Source organism: Fulmarus glacialis, unplaced genomic scaffold (assembly GCF_000690835.1).
Source record: "Fulmarus glacialis isolate BGI_N327 unplaced genomic scaffold, ASM69083v1 scaffold7540, whole genome shotgun sequence".
Classification (NCBI taxonomy): Eukaryota; Metazoa; Chordata; class Aves; order Procellariiformes; family Procellariidae; genus Fulmarus; species Fulmarus glacialis.
Window position 1 is genome coordinate 22,990 of NW_009185757.1, and position 12,647 is coordinate 35,636.

General features: G+C 45.6%; 1 protein-coding gene across 1 annotated transcript in view; it reads left to right on the top strand.

Moving 5' to 3' along the window:
• The window catches only part of KIAA1324L (KIAA1324-like ortholog), a 49,009-nt gene that overhangs the window by 9,207 nt on the left and 27,155 nt on the right, over positions 1-12,647 (top strand). Inside the window, exons 2-5 of the mRNA XM_009577162.1 lie at positions 6,292-6,487; positions 7,113-7,260; positions 9,990-10,076; positions 12,450-12,555. Coding sequence (XP_009575457.1) covers positions 6,324-6,487; positions 7,113-7,260; positions 9,990-10,076; positions 12,450-12,555 — 505 coding nt within the window. The 5' untranslated portion in view covers positions 6,292-6,323. The remainder of the gene's footprint in view (positions 1-6,291; positions 6,488-7,112; positions 7,261-9,989; positions 10,077-12,449; positions 12,556-12,647) is intronic.

The following is a 12,647-nucleotide window of genomic DNA, read 5'->3' on the forward strand; positions in this document are numbered from 1 at the left end:
ACTGCGGGATGCTGCCAACCTCATATTTCCTTTCTGAGCTACAGTTTTCACCTCTGCCCACTGGAGGCTGAGGTAGCTCAGTCCAGACTCTGTCTGCAGGACATGGCAGCGTCTTACCTGAATCCCACACAGTGGGGCTTTGGATGAACAACACCGGAATGGAGGGGGGAGAAATGGAAAGCCAGTGTTTGAGATTATTTTTCCTGTGTATTTTCACTGGTTTAAGTAAAATTGCTCCATTGCTACCCCCTTCTAATGTTGTTATAATATAGCAAAATCCATTCCTGTGTCTTTTTTTAAATTGTAATGTATTGAGAGCCAGGGGGACACAGAAGGATACACAAGGACATGCATATGCTCAGTGGCAACAGAATAAACAGATGAACTGAAACAGTTTTAGGTATCATAAGTGAGAAATGTCTGGAGAAAAACGTCTGCTGAGAAGAGTGATAGAGTAGAAGTAGTGGGTCCAAGTGGTGTGGGATGGGAAGCTAGCTGAGGGAAGGTGTAAGACCGAGTGGCCAGGGCTGCGTAAAGGAGAGAAGCAACTGAATATATTATCGGTTGGTATTGGAGGATGCAGAGCATTGAGGCAGCTTTGATTAATCTTCTGGTGAAATCACAAATATTCCGATCCTCTCACAGCATGGCAGTATCTGGGAGATATTTGACATGAGAAAACACACTAGAGGCAGGTTTCAAACTTCAGAAGTAGTTGAGTAGTAATATACATGTGAGGATCTACTCCTGTCTGTTGTGTTCATGATAAGCCTGTCCTGACCCCCGGCATCAGAAAGTTAAGCAGCGTGTGATGATCAGTTACTAGAAGAGAAATGTGCCGACTAACATTGAGTCCACCAAAATCACGGAGAGGGGCCACAGCTGTACTAAAAGGCAGAATGTGACCCTGGAGCCTTGCAGTCAAAGGGCAAATGAGGCAAGCCTGTTTATGGTCTGTTTTGCCATCTGGGGAGCCGTTTCCATCTCTGCAAAGTGATTGTAAAGTGCTGTCAGATCTGCAAAGTAATCTATTGCAAGCACTCCTTGGAAGTGGTTACACAGTGGGCAGAGCTCCTGCTTCAGGATGCCCCACGTCAGTGGTGTGTTCCAGGAGGGAGGTAAGATACCATCGCTCTCCACTCACAGAGTTTAAGAGGAGGAGGATTAATTAAATTCGCTAGTTTGACCTCGCAGGCCATTAAAATGCATCCAGCTTGGCTGATATTGAGGCTGATAATTTGTATTTGGTGTGAGCTTTTCTTCCATATGGTGTCCAGTTATGGTACGAAGCACTTGAGAGACAAAGGGTCCATCACATGCCATGACAGATTTTTCCAGCAATCAGTCATTCTTCCTATTAAAAATGTGTGCATTATTTCCAGTTTGAGTTTGGGTTCAGCTTCCAGAAGGTAGTTCTTCTTATGCAGTTTTCTGCTCAATTAAAGAGTCCAGTGGGATCCTGTGTTTTCTCCCCCTGGAGATGCTTATATATTAATCAAGTTGACTCTCAATCTCCTTTTGGTAAACTAAACAGACTAAGCACTTCAGATCTCTCACTGCAAGACATTACCCCTAATTTAAAAGCATTTAAAGTCCTTTTGTTTTGCACTGATCTCTTAAAAATGCCAAATCACAACTATATTCAGTGTTAGAATGATCTTCTTGCCTGTAATACACACGTTTCATCCTAGCTCCACCTCTAAATACATCCACAGATCTCACTAGTGCCTTTTTACATGTCTTGACAGGGGAAGCTCTTGATGAATGGCGGGTCCGCTCCGACCCTCAGGCTTGCTGCTCCCCGGGATACGTTTCAGCCTTCTGCAGGCAGGGCCAGCACTCCTCGCCTTCAGCGGCTTGTCTTTACCTTTGACTCTTAAAACACACTGACTTCGAGTGGGCTCAGGCTTGACAACAGTCTCTCACCCGCCAATTTTAATACTGTTCCTTTCCTATTTGCCTGCAGATCGTTGATAAAAATGTGGACAGCCATCAGAGTCGGTCCCGGGGCAGGCAGACCTGCCCCCTTCCTCCCCGCTCAGTGATGGTTTCCCACCGACAGCCCTGTCTGAGACCTGTTACTCAGGCAGTTCTTAATCCATTTAAGGTGTGCCTTACTGGTTTTGTGTGGTACTACCTTCTTCATCAGAATGACATGCAAGACTAAGTTAACTGTATTAGAAACCCTAAGTCTATTACATCCACTCAGTCACCTTTATCAAGCGACTTGTAATCCTGTTGAAGAATGAAATGAGGTCTGTTTGACAAGACTTATACAACGGTTTCGGTGGGTATTAGTACTGTAGCCCTTGTTAATTTTTTATGAAGTGAATCCGGTGTCAGCTTTATTGCATGCGTGTATGAATGTGTGTGGCTTGCCTGGGGCAGTGTCTATCTAACGGTACTTTAGAGCATCTTCTGTAACCAAGACTGGTCACCTGTATAAACCACAAGATTTTTTTTTTCTTCTGTATTTATTTTAAGAAAGCTACAGCTGCAAATCACCAATAATTGCATCGGCTTCACTGGAGCTACTGAAGGCATCAGTGTATCCAGCACCACAGAATGGTGCTGTTCCTAACTGCCTCTGAAAATGTTCTCCCAGTTTTAAAAATGCCCATGATGGGGCAAGTCATGAAACCTTTTAATGCGTTTCACAGTTTTTTTCAGAGAAAGGAAGAAGATCAAATTCAGTCTTCACAATGTGCGTTGCTCAGTGTCAGTTGCTGTGTAGCACCCAAGCTGATATTTGAAAGGTGTAATAGGAAAGTTTGCAGTCCAGAGGGAGAGGAATAGTGATGGCTAAACAGCATCAATAGTATCGATTCTGGAAAAGATTTTCAGAATTGCCTACGTGATTTAGCAGCCTTAGTTCTGTTTTCTGAAACAGGATAGACATGTAAAGAGTTATTCAATAGAGATGTTTTCTCTGAAAATTAAGTATCAAATGCTTAAACAAATGGGCTCTGGGGTCAGGGGCAGATAGTGTTCACAAAGGCTACCTCTAAGCCAGGAGACTAATTTTCCCCCTGGAGTCTGAAGCAAGAGGGAGGGTTTAGTGGAGGACGAATCAGAGCACACACCTAAAATATATGATTTAGATTCCTGAAACTTCACATCGCACCTTAACCTCCTATGTGGTGATGCTGTCCTTCCCGTTGGCAGCATCTTGCATGTGTCACCCCCACAAACACAGCGGTGCTGCGATAATGTCAACCATTTCTGTGGACAAGCGGTCGCTGCTCAACGCTGGATCTGTGCTCAGCTACGTCTTAGTGCGATGGAGCAGCCATGAGCAAGGCAAAGCACCAGTGCCCTGGGACGGATCATCTGTCTGTGCCCTGTCCCCACCCCGGGCAAGTGCCTCCTGGCCCATCGTGGGGGACATCTGCTCTGCAGGGTCCCCCTGGGCACGGCCACAACCTGCCCGTCTCCAGCTCCTGAATTGATACTGCTTAGATTAGGGAGGTTTGGCCTGGCTTTTGGTCTCCCCCCTTGCTGGAGGAGCGAGTTGTGTGACACTAGGAGAGGAGACCATCTCCGTGCTCATCACACGCCGTGTTTCCTTCCCATCCCCCTCCAGCCGCTCCCGACCGCCTGGAACGAGACCAAATAATGCATCTGTTCCGATGTCGAAAGTGGTTCGTGTTGCCATTAGCCACGTTCAGCCCCAAATTGAACCTGGCAAGCAGCTGGCATGTTCAGAGCTAGTTTGCTTGCAGACGTATGTGTTTTGACGGGAAATGCTGCTGCCTTTGAAATATGATTCTTAGAAATGGGAAAGAAGGTAATTCCCCACCTAAATAAGAAAAAGGCTCATCTCTCTCCTGGAAGGTGAGCGATGGATGGCAGTGTCCTGTGTGGCAGCCTGCCTGATGTCTTATATCCTTTTTTTCCTCTAAAATGATCAGGTTGCAAAGAGTTAAAAGATATTAGATATTAGTGCGGTAAAAGCAATGATCTCCACTCAAGCTCACTGCAATGGGAGAGGAAGCTCTGCTGCCTTCTGCGTCTTCATTACGGCAGTGAATCGCTCGCGGTTACTGACTCCTTATTTGAAATTCACAAATCTGGAACGTGTGGTTAAGCAGCGCTCTCCAGTTCTTGCTATTTAACTTAAAAAAAAATGTTGAAACCTTTAAAGGATTCGAATATGTAATGAGAGAGCTCACTTTTTTACTTCCCTTCCTGATGGCTTCTCTGTGCACCCTTCAAAAGAAAAAAATAAAGCAGGATTTATTAATAAAGTTAAAGCAGTGAGTCAGGACACCTTTATGCATTTAAGGTGAAAAGCTGTGCAATCGTGGTCTCAGTTCAGACACGCGGGGAAGTGCTCACTGCTTTTCTCCAGATCTCTGAAGAAAGCCGTGCTTCTGACCCCAGCTGCAGGTACGTCCTATGGCTTGGGCTGAGGTCGCAGAGGCAGCCAGGTGGGATGTTAGCCATACCACTCTATCATGTGCCACTGCCTACAGAAAACCACTTGCCCCCACTGAGGGTGGATTTTTTGCCTGTCTGTCAGTCTTTCACAGAAATCCGTTGTGGCAGGATTTACTTGCATATACCCACCCTCGCACCCGACCCTGCTAGGGTCCTGCCCACTTTCTTTCTTGGTCTGTCACCAGCAAGCAACGGGATTAGAAAAACAGATTTATTGGCTTGAAGTCCACTGGTTCAAATTCAGAGTATGTTGATATGACCAAGAGGGAAAAATGTCCCTTTGGCAGATCTTTCCATCAAAATGGACCTTTTATCTGCATTCCAGTGCTGCCCATCAAGGACAAATACACAAAGAAATGCTGCAAGAAGCCGGCACAGAAATGGGAGCCTGAATTGCAGTTGGATTCAGATGGAAATTGGTGTTATGCAGCCATGACTTTATCGAAGTGCTTACAATCAAACGAGTTTTTCTGCAGTTAGATAAACATCAGCACATCTAGGAAACCACATATGCTGGGACTTCAGCTGGTGTTAGTTGTTTTAGGCCAGTTTCACCACTTTGGCTAGCAGTCTGGTCTCGTCCTACAGTTTCTCAGACTATGAGACTACAGTCTCGTCCTACAGTTTCTCAGACTATGTCTTTTAAAGAGAGTTTATGAAATATCTGTCACTGCACAACGTGGCATGTGTGAAACAGTAAAAAATCCCACCATTTCTTGGGACGCGAATTGTGTGCATTGCTCTGAATCCTGCTTTGGCTAAACTGGCACAGTTAAGTTCAAAAATCTGCAAGCGACATAGGAACTATTATGTGCTGCAGAAAGCGCTCATTTTTTTTCCACCCAGGATGTTCAGTCTCAGAGAGGACGTGGTGCAGCATGGGGCTGGGGGAAAGCGGGATGGTCTGCTGTTGAAATGAGTGTCCAGGCAGGAGTTACGATTCCTGGCACAGGCACGGGGCTCTGGGGCCATACAGGACTTCAGCTGCCGTCCAGGTTTCCTCTATATAATGGGAATATTCTTCCCTTAGCAGGCAGAGATGTGATCAGACCGGAACAAGGGATATATAGTTACTTGGACTAAGTAATTTTAAAGACATCCATAAAAAAAGCACTTTGTGAACATTCCTTCTAAATTATACTTCCCTTACTTACATATGTTTGAGTACTGTCTTTGCTGTGCTGGCAACCAGTGTTTATTTTCTCAGCACGCTGATATCCTCCCAGTCAAAGATCCTCATTTGCAAGACACAGGCCCGTTGGTGATCTTTTCCAAGACCACCTGGTCTATCAGGCACGATGTTCAAGGCTTCGTAGGCAGCCCATGTGAGGAGAAATACGGAGAGAGCCTTGGATTAGGTCTGCAACTCTCAGCTGAGGTTTGCAGTGTTCTGTTACAGTCAGGGTGCTGTTGTGCACTCTTCTCAGCTACCATATAGATGGGTGAGATGAGTCTGCTCTGGCTGTCAGGTGTTGGTGATTTTAATTGAGTTCAAGGTGTAACAGGTGGATGAGCAAGGGTGAGGAGAACTGTATTACAAGCCCTCGTTTTCACAAATTGCTTTTGGACACAGTCTGGGGGTAGACATTTTGTTTCTAAAATCTTGTTTTGCCAACGGAGACAAGCTGCAAATCAGGAGCCGTCATCTGAGATTTGGTTTCAGTGCTGCCACGTCGGTGAAAAAACAGGCACTGGTGATCATCTCAATTCTGTAGCCAATGTTGGTAGTTCAGCTGGGGTCCATTTGGTTCCCTTTAGTGACAGTTGACTCTTAATTAAGTGGCAAAAAAATATGGAAATTAATTGGGATTAATTTCTCCATTCATATGTTGGAAACTATTGTCTCCCCAGCTTTCTCCTGTGCCTCTGGCGAGTACCTGGAGATGAAGAACCAGGTGTGCAGCAAATGTGCAGAAGGGACCTATTCACTGGGCAGCGGGATCAAGTTTGACGAGTGGGATGAGCTGCCGGCAGGATTCTCCAACGTGGCGACTTTCATGGACACGGCGGTTGGCTCGGCTGAGAATAAAGCCGACAGCTGCAACAAGTAAGAAGTTCTATTTGCATCTGAGCTACGCAGTCATGGGTAAACCTGAGACAGCTCAGCAGCACAAAGCCAGCTTAATGACTTATCTAAGCTCTCCAGAGGGTAACCAGCCCTAGTAATGGCAAACAAGAGCGGCTGGAAAGCGAAATTTTTTGCCATCTCTTTGCTGTCATCACGGTCTCCTTGGGCTCATCAGCAGCTAGTGAGTCTAAGACCAGCCTGGAGCTGCTCTTATTTGTAGCTGGAAAGTTCTGGGGTCGTGGTATAGTAAATGTGGCTAAAAGGTACTTTCACACCCTTTTTAGAGACCTAAGGTGGTTGCAGAAGGCTGTTTCTGAGTATAATTGAAAGTATGTTGAACCTATGGATGATAAACCTTTCCTGTGTAGGCTGGGTCCTAAATTTCTAGTACCGTATCTCTTCCCATGCACGGTTTTAATAAAAAGTATTATATTTACATGAAAAATAAATGGGAATCCAGTAATAAAATTATAAATTCACTGCAGTTAGCTATTGTGGGATTCCAGGTTCTTTATTAAGTAACATGTTTTTGTATAGTAGTGTAAGAAAAGTCTCCTTAGTGTCTGTGATCTCAGCTGACGCTTGTTTTGTTTATGTTCATCAGCTCTTCGTGGACGCCTCGAGGGAATTACATAGAGTCGAACAGGGATGATTGTACAGTTTCTCTCATCTATGCTGTGCACCTGAAGAAATCCGGTTCTGTCTTCTTCGAATACCAGTATATTGACAACAACATCTTCTTTGAATTTTTTGTAAGGCCTTTTAGATGATGAATCCAACCTTATATTGTAAGAATTCTATCCAGATAAAGACCATCAGAAACAGCTTTTTCCTTTCTTTCCATTCCCCATATGTGCATAGCTTGTTACTGCTGAACAAGATGCCACTGATGCTGCTTTTTGGCATTTTTTTCAGCTGCAATACTCAGGCTAAACTGATCCTGTCTACCACAGGCTGGGATTTTTCCACTGGGGGTCACGACTGCCCCTGTTAGTCCAGCCTTTTACAAGGCAACTGTTGGTGATAGATGCTTCAGTTTGGGAGTATTTGACTTGAGATGCCTTTGAAGGGACTTGAAGTTTAAAAAGACTTCTTACAAGGTAGGCATCCAGAACCTGATGTGCTCCAAGACATTAGTATGTGGAAACATTAGCTTTAGTTTTAGGTCAATTTGGGTCATAGCAATTAAAGTGAAAAGAAAAGCAGGAGAAGAGACAAAATGGTGATCCCTTAAAAAAAGCCAGAAACAACAGTTCTCTAAAGGGATTTAGAGGTAAAAATTCAGATGACTTTCAGTAGGGATTAGGCTCTGAGGACATGTCTGCACTGTGAAATAGAGGGGCTAGGGGTCATTAGCTCTGAAATGGGAGCAGCATGGCTGGGCTTGCACCACGCCGTACCCAAATTACTAAAACAATCTGATTAGCAGGGACCCGAATGGGAAGGTCAGCCCTGCTCTGTCCACATGGATGGACTGGATGGGGTGCAGGGAGCCGGGGGTTCCCAGCACCAGGCTCTGCAGTGCGGTGCAGATGCTGCACGTCACTGAGATGCTCTGGAAGGTTTCACCAACAGGTTGCTTTCCCTGGCATGTTGTACCTGCCATTTGGGACAGAAAAAACTTAATGAGAGGGCAACTTAGAGCAGGAGATGACTGGATTTTTTCAATCATCTCCTCTGTTACTGCCTCTCTCCCTGTCTGGTGAGCTCTAGTTTTCATCTGAAAAGCACAGCTCATGGTATCTCACAGGAGTGCGAAGCCTTAGCTGGTGTTGGTTAATGTTTCTTGAAGCTCGGAGAAAAGTGTGAAATATTCTTATCCTTAGTAAAGATGGGAAAGGAAGACAAAAATAACCCTCTTGCTGCTACATCAGTGCAATCTATTGCACTTTGATTACAGACAGTACAGGCAATATTATTTAGCCATTTCACTTTTATATTAGACTATCCTGCCTTCTTCATGGTGGAGAAAGCAGCAAATATGCTTTCTGCTGTCAGATGTATGTACCAGGATGATGAATCCTAGCTCCAGTTGCTTGATTGACTGACTCATCTACTCCTGCAATGGAGAAAATATATTGTTTCTCTGAGCACTGGCTTTGAAAATGGCTTTTTGAATATTACTTTTATCCATATCCCACTCATTCACCTCCTTAAATTTATCATTCCGTGTTCAAGAAGCAGTGAGTGGTGCAGTCCTTTATAGAAATGCCTATGTAAATAATACCTAGTCAGCCTCAGTATTTCAGGGAAACCATATTTAACACTCCTCTAAAAGTCCTTTTTTTTTTTCTGCAGCATGTCTTTGTGCTTAAATATATTTAACAATGACACTTTAGCTCTGGACAGTGGCATTTCAGTGGCAGTGCCTTGCAGGCTGCCGGGAAATGGTGAAGTTTTTGGGCTCTCCAGGTGCACTGCCGGTCTGAGGGTAAGCGAGGAGATGTCCTCAAATGTGGGAAGCAAGTGTGGATGTTTCCTGTTAGATACCCAGTGATTCTGCAGCCCACCCTTCCCAGGCTCTTTTTACATATTGAAGCCCTTTACACCTCGTGAGAAGAGAGGTATATTCTTACCTCCTTTTTGCAGATGGGAACCAAGGTACAAAGATGCCGTAGCTCAGATTGCACAAGATAATTAGGGATCTACCTTCTACTTAGGTGCTTCTTCTCACCTCCTTTCCTCAGTGCTATTGATCTAGATGGGAATTAAGTGCACAGATGCTTTGGAGGATGCGGGGTTATGCGACTTATTTCAGTCTTGACGTGGAGCAACTTTGAGGAGGATGCTTGACCCCAGGTCTTCTGAAAGTGTTGAACTGGCCTTTCTCCCTGGTGGAATAAAAGCTGAGTAATTGAACTCGTGCCTCAAAGGGACTTGATACTTTTTCTTCAGAGAAGACAGTTATGAGAAGAAAGAAGCGGACCACTGTGAGGCCATGCATCAAACCCTGCTGCAAGGAAAGGCTGCTGAGCTGCGCTGGACCTGGGCAAGGGACAATCAACCTCAGGCCTCTGCCAGGGCAAACTCTCCATGGCATGTTGCCTCTCCCTTGATAAGGTTACTCTCATCCCTCGTGAGGTCAGGTGGCAGGGAGCCAAAGACATGGCAGGGACTGGCTTTGGCCCATCCACTCCTAGCTCTCCTCTGACTTAGAAGCCCATGGCCTCTGGATTTTAGAGAATTGGGTCTTGGTGGGCTCAAGAGAAGGAGGAGGCAGCCAAGACAAGATGCTTAGCATCCAAGTCTGACCAGATAGCAAGAGGACAAGGCTGAGATCTTCTTCTCCTGTTCTTTTTTTCCATCTGCATCAGAGGTGGTCATTGGAGGCACTGTTAAGCTCCTAGCAGATTTTGAAAGTTGGGGGTTTTTTTTGCCACAAATAAGGCAGCTGCTGTCCTAAATATGTAGACAGCAGTCATTATGCTGACAGAGAGATGCATCTGATTGTGGTGACTGATTTTGTGTTTTTAATTAACAGATACAAAATGACCAGTGCAAAGAAATGGAGTCCACGGCAGACAAGTGGGTGAAGCTAACAGACAACGGGGAATGGGGCTCTCATTCTGTAAGTGCACAAAAAAATTCCTTCATGAAGCTTTTTTCCCATTTATAAATGTCTGTGATTTCCTCTGAGCAGAGAGCAAACAAGGGCCAGATCCTGTGAATGCATCTGAAGGAGCATGGCTTGCCAAGTATTGTGGGCAAAGCCACCGAGATGTCTAAGGGGCTGACCCCAAAGCAAATGATATAGATGCAAGACTTTGTATTGATTTCTCTGGGCTTTGAATCAAGTGCTTTATGAGGTTAAATAGATTTGTGCAAATCCGCACACCACAGTCACTCTGCATGATTGTAACTGAAATCTTCTACAACAGCTCTTTGCTCATGAGAGCACGAGATTAAATCCCGTTGCTCAGCAGAGCGGCAGGAGCGGTGTACGTACGTGGAGGCAGGCAGGACAGGCATTTTATTCTCAAATGTGTGCTGAAGAGCTGGACTGCACCCAGCTTGTGCTCCGTGGTGACTTACTGTGGTTGAAAAGCAAGCTGGCAGCACCAGGGTGGCTCTTGCAGCGCTCATATGAGCACGTCCACATTGGGAGCAGCAGCCCTTTGGCTGGCCTGTGACCCAGCTGGCTGAGTTTGTTTGGTGCACAGACCACGTGTAGACCAACCCACTAGCTCATGCTGATGCCTGGTTTCCACTATACCACCATACCCTAATTCCCAGAGCCATGCTAGCAAAGGCCTAGCGTAAGTGACATCATGGCAGAAGAAAAAGGCTTTTTATTGGCCTAGGCAGCAGCCAACTCTCTGTTTTCCATGGTCTGCTTATCCTCCTGGAGGAGAAACCGTATTCCCGAGCCAGCTCTGGTTGGCGGTACCTGTCAGCTCAGGTGCAAGCCCCGTGCGAGTCACATCGGGAGGCAGGAGAGCCGGGTGAGGAGGGGGGAGTGGCACGGGCTGAGAGGTAGATTCAAGGCTAGGGTATCGACTCGGGTGAGCTGACAGACGTAGACAGTGTCTGTGTGGGAGATGGTGGCATCTGAGCTCATTGTCTGGGATGTACAAGTGTCTCCACTGACTATGAAGGTTGCTTTGATGCTTGGCTGAAGTGTAGACATGAGCTAGGTGAGGTGACTGTTCTGGTTCCCCTCAAGGCTTTTGTCTGTATTGCAAATCCTGTCATGGCAGCTTCTCTGAGCCCAGTTTTCCATTGCTGCAGCCTCTGCTTTCAGCATGCTAGTCCTGCTGCACCAGAGCTGACATTAGGTATCTCTACACCACACAACGTGATGTTTAATTCAATATGGTCCCAGTTCTGCTGTTACCTGCGGTAACCCAGCTCTCCTCTGCCCTGGATAGTAGGTGTTTGGGGAGTGGGAGATACAATATGCTGTATCTCCACTTTGCTGAGTTTTTGGACTCTTTATCCTGGGTGAACAAAAACTGTGGTCCATCCGGGCCTGTACAGCACTGCTGTAAATCTCATTATCCTGAACCCTTATGCTGGTAGAGTTTATCCCTCTTCTTGTGTGAAAATATAGCACTTTCAGGCCAGTATCACTGTCTTGGCAGTAGGCATCTTGTGCTGGTACAGGCCAGGCAGGGTCTTAGTAAACCTGCTGCTTCTAGTAAGTAGAGTGATACTGTAGTTACACAGGTGAATTGAAGTCAGCAGGCATCAACACTGCTGCTGAAAGAAGTGGTCCTGCCTTCCTCCTCCTCCTTATCTCAGCCATGGTGCCACCAACCCACCACCCTTCCTGTGGGGTTATACTGAACCACGCTGTGAAGGCAAGTAGGACAAAGCAGTTGGAAACTGGGTTGCTTTCTGCATCTCATCTGCTGTTCAGGGTCAGAAATGAGCAGGAGGGATGGGACTGCTGCTGGGGATATTCATGGTTTGTGCCTGGCTTACTGATCATGATGCTGAAGTGTTAGATGCAGGCAGAGCTTGATTTTTAAAGCCTATAAGCAAAACTTGCTTGTGAGCCTGGATTTTTGAACTCTGGGTCATGCTGGGTTTCTTTATAAAGGTGTATCTCAAGGCTTTAAAAACAAACTGACTGACTATATCTGAACATAGAGCTAGAGGTAAAAGTTCCTGAGTGCCAGGGGTAGCTGGATAAAGGCAGGAACAGCTTTTTCCGAGTTCTGTTTACAACAAGGTCAGAAGCAGCTCTCAGTGTTTTTCCATAAAACTCGTGTGTCGAGCAGCTTTTTTATTAAACCCACTTTGGCACACCTCAGAGATGTCTCTATAGCATCTTCCTAGCTGTCTCCCCATTACTTCTTGACTCACTAAGCAGCTTAGGAAAAGCCAGGATTGCTTTTGTAAGATTGCTTAGAAAGAAATCTGAGTAACGGAAGTAAGAAATAAAACAATTTCTTGGTGAGGGGATGATGCCTGCTAACTCTCATGCATATTGTTCCAGGTAACTCTGAAATCAGGTAGCAATATATTATACTGGAGAACAACAGGGATTCTCATGGGGTCCAAAGTAGTAAAACCGGTTCTGGTGAAAAACATCACAATTGAAGGTAAGTGGTATTTGCCCTTTAGGTCTTATCTCACTCTTTCATCACAGTGTTTGCCAAGTGCCATTTCTACTGGTGTGCCTGGAGCACCGAAG